Source organism: Nerophis lumbriciformis, linkage group LG04 (assembly GCF_033978685.3).
Source record: "Nerophis lumbriciformis linkage group LG04, RoL_Nlum_v2.1, whole genome shotgun sequence".
Classification (NCBI taxonomy): Eukaryota; Metazoa; Chordata; class Actinopteri; order Syngnathiformes; family Syngnathidae; genus Nerophis; species Nerophis lumbriciformis.
The window spans coordinates 4,090,002-4,109,299 of NC_084551.2; the positions used below are offsets into that span (position 1 = coordinate 4,090,002).

Consider the following 19,298-nt stretch of genomic DNA (forward strand, 5'->3'; position numbering starts at 1 on the left):
TTATGACATTCAGCTTACACGGCTGAATAGAAGATGATGATGAAAAGGAAAATGTTCAAAATCATCATAAAGTGCAAAAAAAAACCGAGAGCTTTTGCATCGTTAATCATTAATAATTGTAATATTTGTGTATTACCGACATACTGTAGTGTTTCTTAGCCGCATCGTTTGACTGACCTCTGACCAACGCCGTGATTTGGTGTCTGCCCACGCCGATGCGGTTCTTGACCTCGCAGACAAAAGTGGTGTTAATGCTCTCGTCCACCTTGAGGACCTTCAACTGGTTGTCTTTGATCTGGACAGTTTCTGGCATCTCACCTGTCATACTGGAGGAATGTGGCTGGGTTAGGTTGCTGTTAAATTGCATTAGCTCTAAATGACATAATTCAACAAGCATGTGTGGCAGCTTAAGAAAAAAAAAGAAGAAGAAAAATGACAAAACAAAGCTGGCTTTCGTTATGTTTATGCTTGTCTGTTCCTGCATTGAGAGTAGAGATTGGTACCTTTCACATTTACCTGAGAATCAATACCGGTACTCAACAGTACTTGTGTGTGTTCATGAGGTAATAAATGTTAAATTGTTTAATAACATATTTTTGTATTATTATTTAACACTGATAACTGCGCTTCGTATACTTCTGAGTCTCATTTGCAAGTATGTACAAGGTAAAAGCCAGTAAATTAGAATATTTTGAAAAACTTGATTTATTTCAGTAATTGCATTCAAAAGGTGTAACTTGTACATTATATTTATTCATTGACCCTGGATCTCAGGAAACAGAGTGGACCGACACCAGCAGATGACATGGCACCCCAAACCATCACTGATGGTGGAAACTTTACACTAGACTTCAGGCAACGTGGATCCTGTGCCTCTCCTGTCTTCCTCCAGACTCTGGGACCTCGATTTCCAAAGGAAATCCAAAATTTGCATGGTTAGGTGATGGTTTGGGGTGCCATGTCATCTGCTGGTGTCGGTCCACTCTGTTTCCTGAGATCCAGGGTCAACGCAGCCGTCTACCAGCAAGTTTTAGAGCACTTCATGCTTCCTGCTGCTGACCTGCTCTATGGAGATGGAGATTTCAAGTTCCAACAGGACTTGGCGCATGCACACAGCGCAAAATCTACCCGTGCCTGGTTTACGGACCATGGTATTTCTGTTCTAAATTGGCCCGCCAACTCCCCTGACCTTAGCCCCATAGAAAATCTGTGGGGTATTGTGAAAAGGAAGATGCAGAATGCCAGACCCAAAAACGCAGAAGAGTTGAAGGCCACTATCAGAGCAACCTGGGCTCTCATAACACCTGAGCAGTGCCAGAAACTCATCGACTCCATGCCACGCCGCATTAACGCAGTAATTGAGGCAAAAGGAGCTCCAACCAAGTATTGAGTATTGTACATGCTCATATTTTTCATTTTCATACTTTTCAGTTGGCCAACATTTCTAAAAAATCCCTTTTTTGTATTAGCCTTAAGTAATATTCTAATTTTGTGACACACGGAATTTTGGATTTTCATTTGTTGCCACTTCAAATCATCAAAATTAAATGAAATAAACATTTGAATGCATCAGTCTGTGTGCAATGAATAAATATAATGTACAAGTTACACCTTTTGAATGCAATTACTGAAATAAATCAAGTTTTTCAAAATATTCTAATTTACTGGCTTTTACCTGTATTTATTTCAGTTTGTCATCTGTGTTGACAAACTTTGCCATTAAGTTGAATGTGCCAATATTGTCTTTTGCGGAGCTCTACAAAGTGAAAATATTGTACTTATTACACACCAACTGTTTGAGTCTAATGTGCATCTTAGTTTTCAAATTTGGTGGTGTTAAAATGGCCGTGTAAAACCACTAATGCTAATCAGTAGAATGTATATAGCATTTCCAATTTAAATTATCATCAAACGAGCCCATTTCAAAAAGTCGAGACTTACTTTTGAGCGCTTTTTAATCAGTCATACTTTCTTTGTTGGTATGGAAATTTGCAACAATATTACGAGGCAGTCCGCTACAAATATACCCGTTTGTCCGCCAAGTGTTTGAGACCGTGTCAAGTCTGCAACCACGTCACGTGCAACAAAGGTATCAAAATACAGTATTGAGTTTGAGTTTATTTGGAACATGCAAGTATACAACATGATACATCACAATCTCCAGTTTCTCTTTTCAACATGTTCGAAAAGGAGTAGGAAGAAGCAGAGCTTATTTAATCCTACCCCTTTTCTTTTACATAACAGTTGCTAAAACTTTTGTTCACTTCCTGTTCTCAATTTATTCACAATATACTCCATAAGTAATCACAATAAAATAAGTAAATAAATGATAATTGGTGAAGTAAGTTACATTTCATATGATGAGATAAGTAAGATTATTTTGTGAGTGAAATAATGAAAGAATGGATGAATTAAAAAAATTCAGAATGTTTATCATGGTTCTTCTTCTTTGTACTTTGTAAACACTTTAAGTTTGAAGAGTTTCTTGAAGTGGATCATATTAGTACATTGTTTGATTGCTTTGCTTAATCCATTCCATCATTTAATTCCACATACTGATATACTGAAGGTCTTAAGTGTTGTACGTGCATACAAATGTTTTAAATTACATTTCTCTCTAAGATTATATTTCTCCTCTTTTTTTGAGAAGAATTGTTGTATATTCTTGGGTAGCAGGTTATAGTTTGCTTTGTGTATCATTTTAGCTGTTTGCAAATTCACTGTAATGGAATTTCAGTATCTTTGATTCAATAAATAAAGGATTTGTGTGTTCTCTGTATCCAACATTATGTATTATTCTAACTGATCTTTTTTGTAACACCGTTAATGAATGAAGTGTACTTTTGTAATTATTTCCCCATATTTCTGCACAATAACTCAGATATGGTAACACTAGTGAGCAGTAGAGAATATGAAGTGATTTTTTGTCTAGAACATGTTTTGCTTTATTCATTATTGACGTGTTTCTTGCTACTTTATGTTGTATATTTTTTACGTGAGATTTCCAGTTCAATTTATCATCAATCATTGCACCTAGAAATTTGGTTTCATTTACTCTTTCAATTTCTATTCTGTCTATTTGTATTTGTGTTTGACTTTCTCTTCTACTGTTACCAAATAGCATTATTTTAGTTTTACTGAGATTCAACGATAGTCTGTTTTTGTCAAACCATCTTTTTAATTTGTTAATTTCTTCTGTTATTATTTGTAGTATCTTCTGTGTGTTCTCTCCTGAACAAAACGCTGTTGTATCATCCGCAAATAATACTAACAACAATAATAATAATACTATCTTTTGTAACTTTACAAATGTCATTTATATAGAGATTGAATAATTTAGGTCCTAGTATTGATCCCTGAGGTACACCACAGGATATATTTAGCGTTGTAGAGGTGTGTTCGCCTAGCTTCACGTATTGTTTCCTGTTCATTAGATAACTTCTTATCCAGTTTAAGACTAACCCTCAATATGGTATTGTTCAATTTTACTTAAATCGGCACATGGTAGTATCGACGGAATTTGATTGGTGCCTTCAAAAATACAACATCAGCAGATGACATGGCACCCCAAACCATCACTGATGGTGGAAACTTTACACTAGACTTCAGGTAACGTGGATCCTGTGCCTCTCCTGTCTTCCTCCAGACTCTGGGACCTCGATTTCCAAAGGAAATGCAAAATTTGCATGGTTGGGTGATGGTTTGGGGTGCCATGTCATCTGCTGGTGTCGGTCCACTCTGTTTCCTGAGATCCAGGGTCAACGCAGCCGTCTACCAGCAAGTTTTAGAGCACTTCATGCTTCCTGCTGCTGACCTGCTCTATGGAGATGGAGATTTCAAGTTCCAACAGGACTTGGCGCCTGCACACAGCGCAAAATCTACCCGTGCCTGGTTTACGGACCATGGTATTTCTGTTCTAAATTGGCCCGCCAACTCCCCTGACCTTAGCCCCATAGAAAATCTGTGGGGTATTGTGAAAAGGAAGATGCAGAATGCCAGACCCAAAAACGCAGAAGAGTTGAAGGCCACTATCAGAGCAACCTGGGCTCTCATAACACCTGAGCAGTGCCAGAAACTCATCGACTCCATGCCACGCCGCATTAACGCAGTAATTGAGGCAAAAGGAGCTCCAACCAAGTATTGAGTATTGTACATGCTCATATTTTTCATTTTCATACTTTTCAGTTGGCCAACATTTCTAAAAATCCCTTTTTTGTATTAGCCTTAAGTAATATTCTAATTTTGTGACACATGGCATTTTGGATTTTCATTTGTTGCCACTTCAAATCATCAAAATTAAATGAAATAAACATTTGAATGCATCAGTCTGTGTGCAATGAATAAATATAATGTACAAGTTACACCTTTTGAATGCAATTACTGAAATAAATCAAATTTTTCAAAATATTCTAATTTACTGGCTTTTACCTGTATATGTACATGAATATAAATATGTTGGAGACTGATTGTGGCTCTGCGTTCAATATTTCATTTTCTATCTCTGTCCCTTTCGATTATTTCACTGTCACATTTATGTTAATGGCTGAAAAAACACTGTTAGCAGAGGAACAGAGCTTGTGCCACATCGCCTTTCTCATCATGCAAGGGTTAAACCTCAAGTCACAGAGTCCATTATGAGAAATTAAGTGGCTATTTCCATAATCGGAGCACAGAGCTGCAACGGTAATAATAAAAAGAGCTGATTACAGCATTGCGGTGTGGTGATTGCAGACTTGGAGATGAAGGGTGAGGAGAAAAGGGAACAAAGAGGACACCAAATAAAAAGAAAGCTGACACGACTGTACTCACGCCTTCCATTGGACGGTTGTCGGAACCGGGTTCCCAGTAGCTTGGCAGGTAAGCAGCACATTTGTACGACCCACGTACCAATTATTGTCATAACCCACTATGGTCACCTGGGGCGCAACTGGGAAGGAGAATGACAGGAAGAAGGAGAAAAATAGCATAATAGAACCATTCAATTAATCATCCCAGGCCTTGAACCAGCAGCACAATTAACTCATCCAATCAAGTTGTGTGTGTGTCTTACATTGAACTTTAAGTTTCATCTGGAAGCTCTCCGGTGTGGCCTGTGTCCGATGCGACACCACGCAGCTGATGTCTTTACCGTTGTCCTCCGGCGTGGGAACCATGCGGTACTCGCTGGTGATGGACACGGTGTTGTCGGTGCCCAGCTTGGACGTCGTGGTGGCGTTGCCGTTGGCGGTGGACACCCAGCGGATCTGCGCTTCGGGGCGGCCGTTGAGAGACTCGCAGCGCGCCACAACCATAGATTTGGTGGCCGCGTCCACGGTTATGGTGGTGGCCGAGTTCTGGGGTTTCGCTGGTGAATAAACGGGTGTTGAAATGCAGGAAATAGCAATAACGCAGGCAAGGAAAATATAATGCACATCATTTACCCTTAATCCATACCTGCCAACTTTTGAAATCAGAAAAACCTAGTCGCCAGGGTCCAGGGGCCGCAGGCCCCGGTAGGTCCAGGACAAAGTCCTGGTGGGGGGTTCAGGGCCCCCCCCCGACGCAAAATGATTGATTGCATTCAGACAGGTTAAAATGTTGCTAAAACCATCACTTTTCTATCAGTCACAGTGACTTTTCAAAACAAAAATATTACAGCAAAAATCATATGGGTTGGGGAGTCTGCATTCATCTAGTACCAAAATAGGAAACCGTTAGATACTTTCTATTACACTTCGGTTACTCTCGTCTACGTCGGCACTGGTGTTATTATGAAACCGGGTTTCCGTGTCCATCTCGAACTAGAACGTCTAAAATGTCTCAACATATTATCAGAAAAGCTCGATACCATGATCAGAAACCTTAGAATAAAAGGTGGTATGGAGCCACCCATCCCTAGTTCATCCATCTATACACTATATTGCTTATCCATACCTGCCAACTTTTGAAATCAGAAAAACCTAGTCGCCAGGGTCCAGGGGCCGCAGGCCCCGGTAGGTCCAGGACAAAGTCCTGGTGGGGGGTTCCTTCGCCCCCCGACGCAAAATGATTATTAGCATTCAGACAGGTTAAAATGTTGCTAAAACCATCACTTTTCTATCAGTCACAGTGACTTTTCAAAACAAAAATATTACAGCAAAAATCATATGGGTTGATTGACATGTTTATTCTGTAAGCTAACTTCAATAGTTTGAAATTATTTTGACAGTTAATGCCAGTTATCCTGTCAACCTTTCACAAGACTTCAATTTGTTAATTGAAAGTATAAACACCTTTTACAGTAAACAAATGGTAAAACAGTACTAAACAATTCCATTAACAAAAAAATTGGTGTCATTATTAACTTTCTGTCCAAGCTTGTATAATCTACTGCCTTGTTCAATTGTAAAAAATATTCTGTGCCTAAAATTCACATTTCTATCACAATTATCACACTGTAAACATGGTAAGCTAACTTCATTAAAATTAATAGTCCTGTCAATAGCATGGAATTACAATTCAAATGTAGTTTTTTTGTAAGCCTTTCAAAAGAATTCAAAATATGAAAAATTAATTGAAGCCATCAGACACTTGAAAAGTGGCACATCACATCTCTAATGTAATCATTTGAACTTTTCAACAGAAATAGCACTGCAAAAATATTAAGGACATACTTCTGTATTTTGGTAGTTATGCTGTCAACATTTAACAAGATTTCTTCAACTTGGACTTGAAAGCATAAATAGTATAAACACTTTTAACAGTATAACAGTACTAAACAATTCCAATAGATAACATTGGTGTCATTACCTTTTTGTGGCTAAAATCCAAATTTAGCAACGGCATTAGACTTGTGTTTTTTTGTCCCAACGTGGTCTTTTACATCGCTAATTCCTCCGTGTCCGATCGAAAAAATCTTGTCTGCACAAGGTGCAATTCGCGTAGTTTTCACCCTTTTTGGAACGGATAATTATTCCCGGATAGGCTTTTGAATATTCTTCACGGAATGACTGCAGTTTTCTTTTCGGTTTAAGACTCGTTTGCGATTTTTCTCCGGCTGATTCCATGATCGTCCGCTCGTTTGGAAACAATGGCAACAGGTGCCTCGTGCTTGGCAGCGGTGCTATAAATAGCCTCCCGCATGGCATTCGGAATGGCTCGGATAGTCGAACCTCGGATTCAGGAGGAACAGTGTGGTTTTCGTCCTGGTCGTGGAACTGTGGACCAGCTCTATACTCTCGGCAGGGTCCTTGAGGGTGCATGGGAGTTTGCCCAACCAGTCTACATGTGCTTTGTGGACTTGGAGAAGGCATTCGACCGTGTCCCTCGGGAAGTCCTGTGGGGAGTGCTCAGAGAGTATGGGGTTTCGGACTGTCTGATTGTGGCAGTCCGCTCCCTGTATGATCAGTGTCAGAGCTTGGTTCGCATTGCCGGCAGTAAGTCGGACACGTTTCCAGTGAGGGTTGGACTCCGCCAAGGCTGCCCTTTGTCACCGATTCTGTTCATAACTTTTATGGACAGAATTTCTAGGCGCAGTCAAGGCGTTGAGGGGATCCGGTTTGGTGGCTGCAGGATTAGGTCTCTGCTTTTTGCAGATGATTTGGTCCTGATGGCTTCATCTGGCCAGGATCTTCAGCTCTCACTGGATCGGTTCGCAGCTGAGTGTGAAGCGACTGGGATGAGAATCAGCACCTCCAAGTCCGAGTCCATGGTTCTCGCCCGGAAAAGGGTGGAGTGCCATCTCCGGGTTGGGGAGGAGATCTTGCCCCAAGTGGAGGAGTTCAAGTACCTCGGAGTCTTGTTCACGAGTGAGGGAAGAGTGGATCGTGAGATCGACAGGCGGATCGGTGCGGCGTCTTCAGTAATGCGGACGCTGTATCGATCCGTTGTGGTGAAGAAGGAGCTGAGCCGGAAGGCAAAGCTCTCAATTTACCGGTCGATCTACGTTCCCATCCTCACCTATGGTCATGAGCTTTGGGTTATGACCGAAAGGCCAAGATCACGGGTACAAGCGGCCGAAATGAGTTTCCTCCGCCGGGTGGCGGGGCTCTCCCTTAGAGATAGGGTGAGAAGCTCTGTCATCCGGGGGGAGCTCAAAGTAAAGCCGCTGCTCCTCCACATCGAGAGGAGCCAGATGAGGTGGTTCGGGCATCTGGTCAGGATGCCACCCGAGCGCCTCCCTAAGGAGGTGTTTAGGGCATGTCCGACCGGTAGGAGACCACGAGGAAGACCCAGGACACGTTGGGAAGACTATGTCTCCCGGCTGGCCTGGGAACGCCTCGGGATCCCCCGGGAGGAGCTGGACGAAGTGGCTGGGGAGAGGGAAGTCTGGGCTTCCCTGCTTAGGCTGCTGCCCCCGCGACCCGACCTCGGATAAGCGGAAGAAGATGGATGGATGGATGGATGGAAAAACCGTATTTTTTATCACTGCAACCGTAACCCGGAATAGGTTGATGAAAACCGTACTAATTACGGGAAAACCGGAGTAGTTGGCAGGTATGTTAATCCCAGTCTCCCTCAAGTCTCCTCTCCCCAGAGACTGCATGGATAAACAATGACTAACACAGAGCAAACACACCTTCTCCACTCTCCCACCTGTTTTTTTAATTATTTTCCCCTGCAGTCCCAAGTGCCCAACATCGGCAAACAATATCCCCTTATAAAAGAAGAGGCCTGATTGACTTGTTGGTGGAGGCAGAATAATGCTGTGGGGCGGCATCCCAATTAGTGTTTGTCATCACAGAAAGCAATCTCAATGAATGCAGATATTTACCCCCCAGAGTCTGCTCCCAATCCCCATCCTCCGAGAGCAGTATAGAGACTTCAAATTGTGTCCTGCCAACACTCTTAACCTCAACAAAACCTAACACTTGCAAGGTCGTGTTTGGGCTTAAGTGTTTAAAACAACAATGTTAGGCCAAGGTCGCTGGTTAAGTGGGATGCGGTCCTACAGCGGAGTGTGACCAGACTTGTCACCACCGTGGTGAGGAGGAGGTGACAGATGGTTGTGGCAGTATATGGTTCTGATGCACCCAACATCATCATCATCATCATCTACAAAACCCAAAACCAGTGAAGTTGGCACATTGTGTAATTCGTAAATAAAAACCGAATAAAATGACTTGCAAATCCTTTTCAATTAATATTCAATTGAAAAGACGGCAAAGACAAGATATTTAAAGTTCAAGAATCAGAATCAGAATCAGCTTTTATTGTCATTACGCAAGGTAACGAGATTGAGGCCATTCCATACAGTGCGGATGTGTGCATGCTAGAAAAACAATGTGCAAATATATAAAAATATAAAAAATGTAGAAGTGCAATGAATATGGTGTGAAATGAATATATACATGAAAAAAAACAAAAAAAAAAACAGGGTGGTTGGTGGAATGGGTTATTGCACCGAAGAGAAGGCAGTTATGAGGGACAATGGGGCAGTCCGTTCAGGATGGTTATGGCCCTGGGGAAGAAGCTGTTCTTTAGCCTGTTTGTTTTGGTTTTAATGCACCTGTAGCGCTTCCCAGAGGGCAAACTGAGAAACGTTTTGTTTTTTTTTGCAAAAAATCATTAACTTAGAATTTAAAGGGGAACATTATCACCAGACCTATGTAAGCGTCAATATATACCTTGATGTTACAGAAAAAAGACCATATATTTTTTTAACCGATTTCCGAACTCTAAATGGGTGAATTTTGGCGAATTAAACGCCTTTCTAATATTCGCTCTCGGAGCGATGACGTCACAACGTGACGTCACATCGGGAAGCAATCCGCCATTTTCTCAAACACCGAGTCAAATCGGCTCTGTTATTTTCCGTTTTTTTCGACTGTTTTCCGTACCTTGGAGACATCATGCCTCGTCGGTGTGTTGTCGGAGGGTGTAACAACACGAACAGGGACGGATTCAAGTTGCACCAGTGGCCCAAAGATGCGAAAGTGGCAAGAAATTGGACGTTTGTTCCGCACACTTTACCGACGAAAGCTATGCTACGACAGAGATGGCAAGAATGTGTGGATATCCTGCGACACTCAAAGCAGATGCATTTCCAACGATAAAATCAAAGAAATCTGCCGCCAGACCCCCATTGAATCTGCCGGAGTGTGTGAGCAATTCAGGGACAAAGGACCTCGCTAGCACGGCAAGCAATGGCGGCAGTTTGTTCCCGCAGACGAGCGAGCTAAACCCCCTGGATGTCTTGGCTCACACCGTCCCTTACGCCACCGAAGATGATCAAGAAAAGAATATCGACCCTAGCTTCCCTGGCCTGCTGACATCAACTCCAAAACTGGACAGATCAGCTTTCAGGAAAAGAGCGCGGATGAGGGTATGTCTACAGAATATATTAATTGATGAAAATTGGGCTGTCTGCACTCTCAAAGTGCATGTTGTTGCCAAATGTATTTCATATGCTGTAAACCTAGTTCATAGTTGTTAGTTTCCTTTAATGCCAAACAAACACATACCAATCGTTGGTTAGAAGGCGATCGCCGAATTCGTCCTCGCTTTCTCCCGTGTCGCTGGCTGTCGTGTCGTTTTCGTCGTTTTCGCTTGCATACGGTTCAAACCGATATGGCTCAATAGCTTCAGTTTCTTCTTCAATTTGGTTTTCGCTACCTGCCTCCACACTACAACCATCCGTTTCAATACATGCGTAATCTGTTGAATCGCTTAAGCCGCTGAAATCCGAGTCTGAATCCGAGCTAATGTCGCTATAGCTTGCTGTTCTTTCCGCCATGTTTGTTTGTGTTGGCTTCACTATGTGACGTCACAGGAAAATGGACGGGTGTATATGACGATGGTTAAAATCAGGCACTTTGAAGCTTTTTTTAGGGATATTGCGTGATGGGTAACATTTTGAAAAAAACTTCGAAAAATATAATAAGCCACTGGGAACTGATTTTTAATGGTTTTAACCATTCTGAAATTGTGATAATGTTCCCCTTTAATGGCAGCAACACATCGCAAAAAAGTTGGCACATGGGCATTTTTACCACTGTGTTACATGGCCTTTCCTTTTAACAACACTCAGTAAACCTTTGGGAACTGAGGAGAGCAATTTTTGAAGCTTTTCAGGAAGAATTCTTTCCCATTCATTCTTGATGTACAGCTTAAGTTGTTCAACAGTCCGGGGGGTCTCCATTGTGGTATTTTAGGCTTCATATTGCGCCACACATTTTCAATGGGAGACAGGTTTGGACTACAGGCAGGCCAGTCTAGTACCCGCACTCTTTTACTATGAAGTCACGTTGATGTAACACGTGGCTTGGCATTGTCTTGCTGAAATAAGCAGGGGCGTCCATGATAATATTGCTTGGATGGCAACATACAGGTAAAAGCCAGTAAATTAGAATATTTTTGAAAAACTTGATTTATTTCAGTAATTGCATTCAAAAGGTGTAACTTGTACATTATATTTATTCATTGCACACAGACTGATGCATTCAAATGTTTATTTCATTTAATTTTGATGATTTGAAGTGGCAACAAATGAAAATCCAAAATTCCGTGTGTCACAAAATTAGAATATTACTTAAGGCTAATACAAAAAAGGGATTTTTAGAAATGTTGGCCAACTGAAAAGTATGAAAATGAAAAATATGAGCATGTACAATACTCAATACTTGGTTGGAGCTCCTTTTGCCTCAATTACTGCGTTAATGCGGCGTGGCATGGAGTCGATGAGTTTCTGGCACTGCTCAGGTGTTATGAGAGCCCAGGTTGCTCTGATAGTGGCCTTCAACTCTTCTGCGTTTTTGGGTCTGGCATTCTGCATCTTCCTTTTCACAATACCCCACAGATTTTCTATGGGGCTAAGGTCAGGGGAGTTGGCGGGCCAATTTAGAACAGAAATACCATGGTCCGTAAACCAGGCACGGGTAGATTTTGCGCTGTGTGCAGGCGCCAAGTCCTGTTGGAACTTGAAATCTCCATCTCCATAGAGCAGGTCAGCAGCAGGAAGCATGAAGTGCTCTAAAACTTGCTGGTAGACGGCTGCGTTGACCCTGGATCTCAGGAAACAGAGTGGACCGACACCAGCAGATGACATGGCACCCCAAACCATCACCCAACCATGCAAATTTTGCATTTCCTTTGGAAATCGAGGTCCCAGAGTCTGGAGGAAGACAGGAGAGGCACAGGATCCACGTTGCCTGAAGTCTAGTGTAAAGTTTCCACCATCAGTGATGGTTTGGGGTGCCATGTCATCTGCTGGTGTCGCCCAAAAACGCAGAAGAGTTGAAGGCCACTATCAGAGCAACCTGGGCTCTCATAACACCTGAGCAGTGCCAGAAACTCATCGACTCCATGCCACGCCGCATTAACGCAGTAATTGAGGCAAAAGGAGCTCCAACCAAGTATTGAGTATTGTACATGCTCATATTTTTCATTTTCATACTTTTCAGTTGGCCAACATTTCTAAAAATCCCTTTTTTGTATTAGCCTTACACAATATTCTAATTTTGTGACACACGGAATTTTGGATTTTCATTTGTTGCCACTTCAAATCATCAAAATTAAATGAAATAAACATTTGAATGCATCAGTCTGTGTGCAATGAATAAATATAATGTACAAGTTACACCTTTTGAATGCAATTACTGAAATAAATCAAGTTTTTCAAAATATTCTAATTTACTGGCTTTTACCTGTATGTTACTTCAAAACCTGGTCGTAAGACTCTTGAACGCATCATAATTAAATTATCCCCTCAACTCCCCCCAAAATGGATTAACTCGCTGGAATAAAAAAGACAATATAACATACATCCATAAATGTGGACGCATGTGAAAAAGTGCAATATATTTATCTGCACAGTAATCTATTTATTTATTTATATATATTTATATATATTTATTTATTATATATATATATATATATATATATATATATTTATATATTATTTATATATATTTATTTATTTATACATGCACCTTATTGCTTTTTTATCCTGCACTACCATGAGCTTATGTAACGAAATTTCGTTCTTATCTGTGCTGTAAAGTACCTTTCAGTATTAATGGCGCCTTCACAGATGTGTAAGTTACCCATGTCTTGGGCACTAATACACCTCCATACCATCACACATGCTGGCTTTTACACTTTGCGCCTATAACAATCCGATGGTTCTTTTCCTCTTTGGTCCGGAGGACACGACATCCACAGTTTCCAAAAACAATTTGAAATGTGGACTCGTCAGACCACAGAACACTTTTCCACTTTGTATCAGTCCATCTTAGATGAGCTCAGGCCCAGCGAAGCCGACGGCGTTTCTGGGTGTTGTTGATAAACGGTTTTCTCCTTGCATAGGAGAGTTTTAACTTGCACTTACAGATGTAGCGACCAACTGTAGTTACTGACAGTGGGTTTCTGAAGTGTTCCTGAGCCCATGTGGCAATATCCTTTACACAGTGATGTCGCTTGTTGATGCAGTACAGCCTGAGGGATCAAAGGTCACGGGCTTAGCTGCTTACGTGCAGTGATTTCTCCAGATTCTCTGAACCCTTTGATGGTATTACGGACCGTAGATGGTGAAATCCCTAAATTCCTTGCAGTAGCTGGTTGAGAAAGGTTTTTCTTAAACTGTTCAACAATTTGCTCACGCCTTTGTTGACAAAGTGGTGACCCTCGCCCCATCCTTGTTTGTGAATGACTGAGCATTTCATGGAATCTACTTTTGTACCCAATCATGGCACCCACCTGTTCCCAATTTGCCTGTTCACCTGTGGGATGTTCCAAATAAGTGTTTGATGAGCATTCCTCAACTTTATCAGTATTTATTGCCACCTTTCCCAACTTCTTTGTCACGTGTTGCTGGCATCAAATTCTAAAGTTAATGATTATTTGCAAAAAAAAAAAAGTTTATCAGTTTGTACATCAAATATGTTGTCTTTGTAGCGTATTCAACTGAATATGGGTTGAAAAGGATTTGCAAATCATTGTATTTCGTTTATATTTACATCCAACACAATTTCCCAACTCATATGGAAACGGGGTTTGTAGATTAAACCATAGTTTTAGCCAAAGTCCGCCAGCTAAACTTGTCTAAATTAATTCAAGTAGTTTTCAAGCAGCATCAATTTGCAATGCGACGAAGAAAGGCACAATAACAAATGTCAATCGCAGAAGCACACACACACTAAACATTAAGCACCAATGCGGTGGTATCATAAGAGTAAGCATACAATCTATTAGCTCGCTAAAAGGTTAAGAATTAATCAATAATACAATTATATGCATTGAGTCTATTAGAGTGCTAAAATTGCCAGAAGATAATCAATAAGACATCAGTGTGCAGCTTTTTAAACACACAAAATGTTTGTTTTGTGAGCAAGTTAGTTTTGTTGTTGTATTGTTTGTTCTTATTGCTATTTCAATTCTCCGTTTTGTTGTTGTTGTTGTTTTTTTTTACATAAAAAATATACTTATACAGTATATAAACATATATATTTAATATATACTATATTATTTCTATGTTAAAAAACAACAGTAAAAGTAGCAGGTAAATCAACTGTTAATTCAACCTGTAGAGATGTTGGTTGCACTATATTTTTTATATCATAATTGTATTATTTTATGTGGATCTTCTGTTAAAATGCTGGTGACTGTACTTTTATTTCTGAATACTGAAAATGAGAGCAGAAAAGGTTTCCTCCTGTTAACACAACCTAAAGTGTTGGTTGCACTTTATTCAAATTGAATGTGAATACATTGGCCATTAATTGTTGTTTGCTTGCTTTGTAGCCATAATTATATTCGAATTATACATAATTATACATAACACCCAACTCCTTTACAAGAAAAAACAGGAATATAGGACATTTCATATGCAGTGTTCTGTATCCAGTATTTATTTCCCAGTCACACTGCTTGATTTTTTTTTGCTAAAAAGTTACTGAATTGATTTCAACTCATTAAATCGTTTCGGATCATGTCGTTCCAAAAAAATAATATTGTTCCCGAATCGTTCTGACAACCACAAATTGTAAATCGAATCGTTAAAACGAATCGTTACACCCCTACATACAACAATGTAACATTAAAGCAGCGTTTCTCAAAGTGTGGGGCGCGCCCCACAGGTGGGGAATAGAGACATGACAGGTGGGGCGCGAGGAACGGTAGGAAATTTCACTTTAAATTTTTTTTTTTATTATTATATTCTTAGATTTTTTTTTTTACGATGCTTTCATTTTCTATACACACTGTAAATCACTTTGTGATTCTGTCTGTGAAATCCACTATATAAATAAATGGAAATTACCGGTACTTATTTTTACTGTAGGCTTTAAATTTCTCGGTAGGAGCGAAAGTTTGACAGACATAGCAACAGTAACTAATGGGGGCGGGGCTAAGCGGAACAAACTTTCGCGCGGATGGGTAGCAGGCTAATGTGTGGACCACAATTACACAAATATATACATTTGTGACTCGCAAATCAAAGGTCGTCGAGCCAGAGCCAGCGCCTGCAGAGAAACAAAAATGTGACGGGCACACACTGTGTCATTCACCGGGAAGCACTCGCGTCAAGGCAGCTCAGCCCCGAACTCAATGAGGTTTTAACAGATGTTGTGAGCGCGGTAAATTTGATCAAAACACGACCACTGAAAGCGCGACTGTTCTCTGCACTGTGTGAGGAAATGGGAGCTGATCATACAGCCGTGCTGTTTCACAGTGAAGCAAGGTGGCTCTCCTGGGGGAAAGTGCTGTCACTTGCCCTGTCTTGCCAAATGCATAGCTCCTCCTTTTTTTTTTGCAGAGATTGCAAAGTGGCACTTTTATTTTATTTATTATTGAACTTGATGCAAGTTATTTGATTTATTATTGAACTAAATGCAAGTTATAACACTTTTATTTGATTTATTATTGAACTTGATGCAAGTTATAACACATTTTTGATTTATTATTGAACTTGATGCAAGTTATAACACTTTTGTTTTATTTATTATCGAACTTGATGCAAGTTATAACACTTTTTTGATTTATTATTGAACTTGATGCAAGTTATAACACTTTTTTGATTTATTATTTAACTTGATGCAAGTTATAACACTTTTTTGATTTATTATTGAACTTGATGCAAGTTATTTGATTTATTATTGAACTTGATGCAAGTTATAACACTTTTATTTGATTTATTATTGAACTTGATGCAAGTTATAACACTTTTGTTTTATTTATTATTGAACTTGATGCAAGTTATAACACTTGATTTATTATTGAACTTGATGCAAGTTATTTGATTTATTATTGAACTTGATGCAAGTTATAACACTTTTATTTGATTTATTATTGAACTTGATGCAAGTTATAACACATTTTTGATTTATTATTGAACTTGATGCGAGTTATAACACTTTTATTTGATTTATTATTGAACTTGATGCAAGTTATAACACTTGTTTTATTTATTATTGAACTTGATGCAAGTTATAACACTTTTTTGATTTATTATTGAACTTGATGCAAGTTATAACACTTTTATTTGATTTATTATTGAACTTGATGCAAGTTATAACACTTTTTTTGATTTATTATTGAACGTGATGCAAGTTATAACACTTTTTTTGATTTATTATTGAACTTGATGCAAGTTATAACACTTTTGTTTTATTTATTGAACTTGATGGAAGTTATTTTATTTATTATTGAACTTGATGCAAGTTATAACACTTTTATTTGATTTATTATTGAACTTGATGCAAGTTATAACACTTTTTTTGATTTATTATTGAACGTGATGCAAGTTAACACTTTTTTTGATTTATTATTGAACTTGATGCAAGTTATAACACTTTTGTTTTATTTATTGAACTTGATGGAAGTTATTTTATTTATTATTGAACTTGATGCAAGTTATACCACAGCTGCACAGTTATTTTATTTATTATTGAACTTGATGTTATTTTATGTTATTGAGTTTGAATGTATACAACTTGATGTTCAATAAATTTGAAAATGTTAAAGCTTGGCATTAGCGCTCTGTTGGGGCGATGTGGGCAGGTGGGGCTTGAAAACTCCCCCTTGTCCAAAGTGGGGGATGACAAAAAAAGTTTGAGAACCACTGCATTAAAGACCTACTGAAATGATTTTTTTAAATTTAAACGGGGATAGCAGATCCATTCTATGTGTCATACTTGATCATTTCGCGATATTGCCATATTTTTGCTGAAAGGATTTAGTATAGAACAACGATGATAAAGTTCTCAACTTTTGGTCGCTGATAAAAAAAAAAGCCTTGCCTGTACCGGAAGTAGCGTGACGTCACAAGTTAAAAGTCTCCTCACAATTCCCCATTGTTTACACCAGCAGCGAGAGCGATTGGGACCGAGAAAGTGACGATTACCCCATTCATTTGAGCCAGGATGAAAGATTTGTGGATGAGGAACGTGAGAGTGAAGGATTAGAGTGCAGTGCAGGACGCATCTTTTTTTGCTCTGACCGTAACTTAGGTACAAGGGCTCATTGGATTCCACACTCTCTCCTTTTTCTATTGTGGATCACGGATTTGTATTTTAAACCACCTCGGATACTATATCCTCTTGAAAATGAGAGTCGAGAACGCGAAATGGACATTCACAGTGACTTTTATCTTCACGACGATACATCGGAGAAGCACTTTAGCTACGGAGCTAACGTGATAGCATCGGGCTTAACTGCAGATAGAAACAAAAGAAATTAAATAAACCCCTGACTGGAAGGATAGACAGAAAATCAACAACACTATTAAACCATGGACCTGTAACTACACGGTTAATGCTTTCCAGCCTGGCGAAGCTTAACAATGCTGTTGCTAACGACGCCATTGAATCTAACTTAGCTACGGACCTCGACAGAGCTATGATAAAAACATTAGCTCTCCACCTACGCCAACCCTCATCTGCTCATCAACACCGAAGCTCACCTGCGTTCCAGCGATCGACGGAGCGACAAAGGACTTCACCCGATCATCGATGCGGTCGGCGGCTAGCGTCGGATAGCGCGTCTGCTATCCAAGTCAAAGTCCTCCTGGTTGTGTTGCTGTAGCCAGACGCTAATACACCGATCGCATCTACTGCTTTCTTCTTTGCAGTCTCCATTGTTCATTAAACAAATTGCAAAAGATTCACCAACACAGATGTCCAGAATACTGTGGAATTTTGCGATGAAAACTGAGCTTTTTGTATTGGATACAATGGCGTCCCAATACTTCCGTTTCAACCATCGACGTCACGCGCATACGTCATCATACCTAGACGTTTTCAACCGGAAGTTTCGCAGGAAATTTAAAATTGCACATTATAAGTTAACCCGGCCGTATTGGCATGTGTTTAAGGCTGAAACGACGCGTCGACGTAGTCGACGTCATCGGTTTACGTAAATACGTCGACGCCGTTTTTGTGCGTCGGCGCGTCGCATATTTACGTCACACTACTTTACTGTCATGGCGGAGCGCAAAGCAGACGATGCGAGTGAGGGGAAAAAAGCACGCCAAAGGTCGTCAAAAGTGTGGGAGTATTTCAATAAACGGCCTAATAATGTTGTTGTATGCACACTGTGTCGAGCGGAAATGGCCGATCATAGCAGCACAACGGCTATGAACGAACATTTGAAAAGAAAACCCCCGACAGCGTTCTTGCCATCACCATCAACAAGTCAATCGTCCGCGTGCGTATACGTTGTCATTATTACACAAAAACATGAATGTGTCATTTGTATCTGCGTTGTAAATTCATAAACTAAAGCACCGTTTTGCTCTGAGAGGCGCGTTTGGCGTGCCTGTTCAGTGTTTACAAAGACGCGCTCCTCTTTAAAAACATTAGCTCTCCACCTACGCCAACCCTCATCTGCTCATCAACACCGAAGCTCACCTGCGTTCCAGCGATCGACGGAGCGACAAAGGACTTCACCCGATCATCGATGCGGTCGGCGGCTAGCGTCGGATAGCGCGTCTGCTATCCAAGTCAAAGTCCTCCTGGTTGTGTTGCTGTAGCCAGACGCTAATACACCGATCGCATCTACTGCTTTCTTCTTTGCAGTCTCCATTGTTCATTAAACAAATTGCAAAAGATTCACCAACACAGATGTCCAGAATACTGTGGAATTTTGCGATGAAAACTGAGCTTTTTGTATTGGATACAATGGCGTCCCAATACTTCCGTTTCAACCATCGACGTCACGCGCATACGTCATCATACCTAGACGTTTTCAACCGGAAGTTTCGCAGGAAATTTAAAATTGCACATTATAAGTTAACCCGGCCGTATTGGCATGTGTTTAAGGCTGAAACGACGCGTCGACGTAGTCGACGTCATCGGTTACGTAAATACGTCGACGCCGTTTTTGTGCGTCGGCGCGTCGCATATTTA

General features: G+C 40.3%; 1 protein-coding gene across 3 annotated transcripts in view; it reads right to left on the reverse strand.

Moving 5' to 3' along the window:
* LOC133594747 (nectin-2) overlaps positions 1 to 19,298 on the reverse strand; it is a 547,719-nt gene that overhangs the window by 284,354 nt on the left and 244,067 nt on the right. For all 3 annotated transcript variants that reach the window (XM_061947629.1, XM_061947622.1, XM_061947614.2), the window contains exons 4-6: positions 5,051 to 5,344; positions 4,810 to 4,927; positions 178 to 326 (exon numbers count right to left, since the gene is read on the reverse strand). In XM_061947629.1, the coding sequence (XP_061803613.1) occupies positions 178 to 326; positions 4,810 to 4,927; positions 5,051 to 5,344 (561 nt within the window). The remainder of the gene's footprint in view (positions 1 to 177; positions 327 to 4,809; positions 4,928 to 5,050; positions 5,345 to 19,298) is intronic.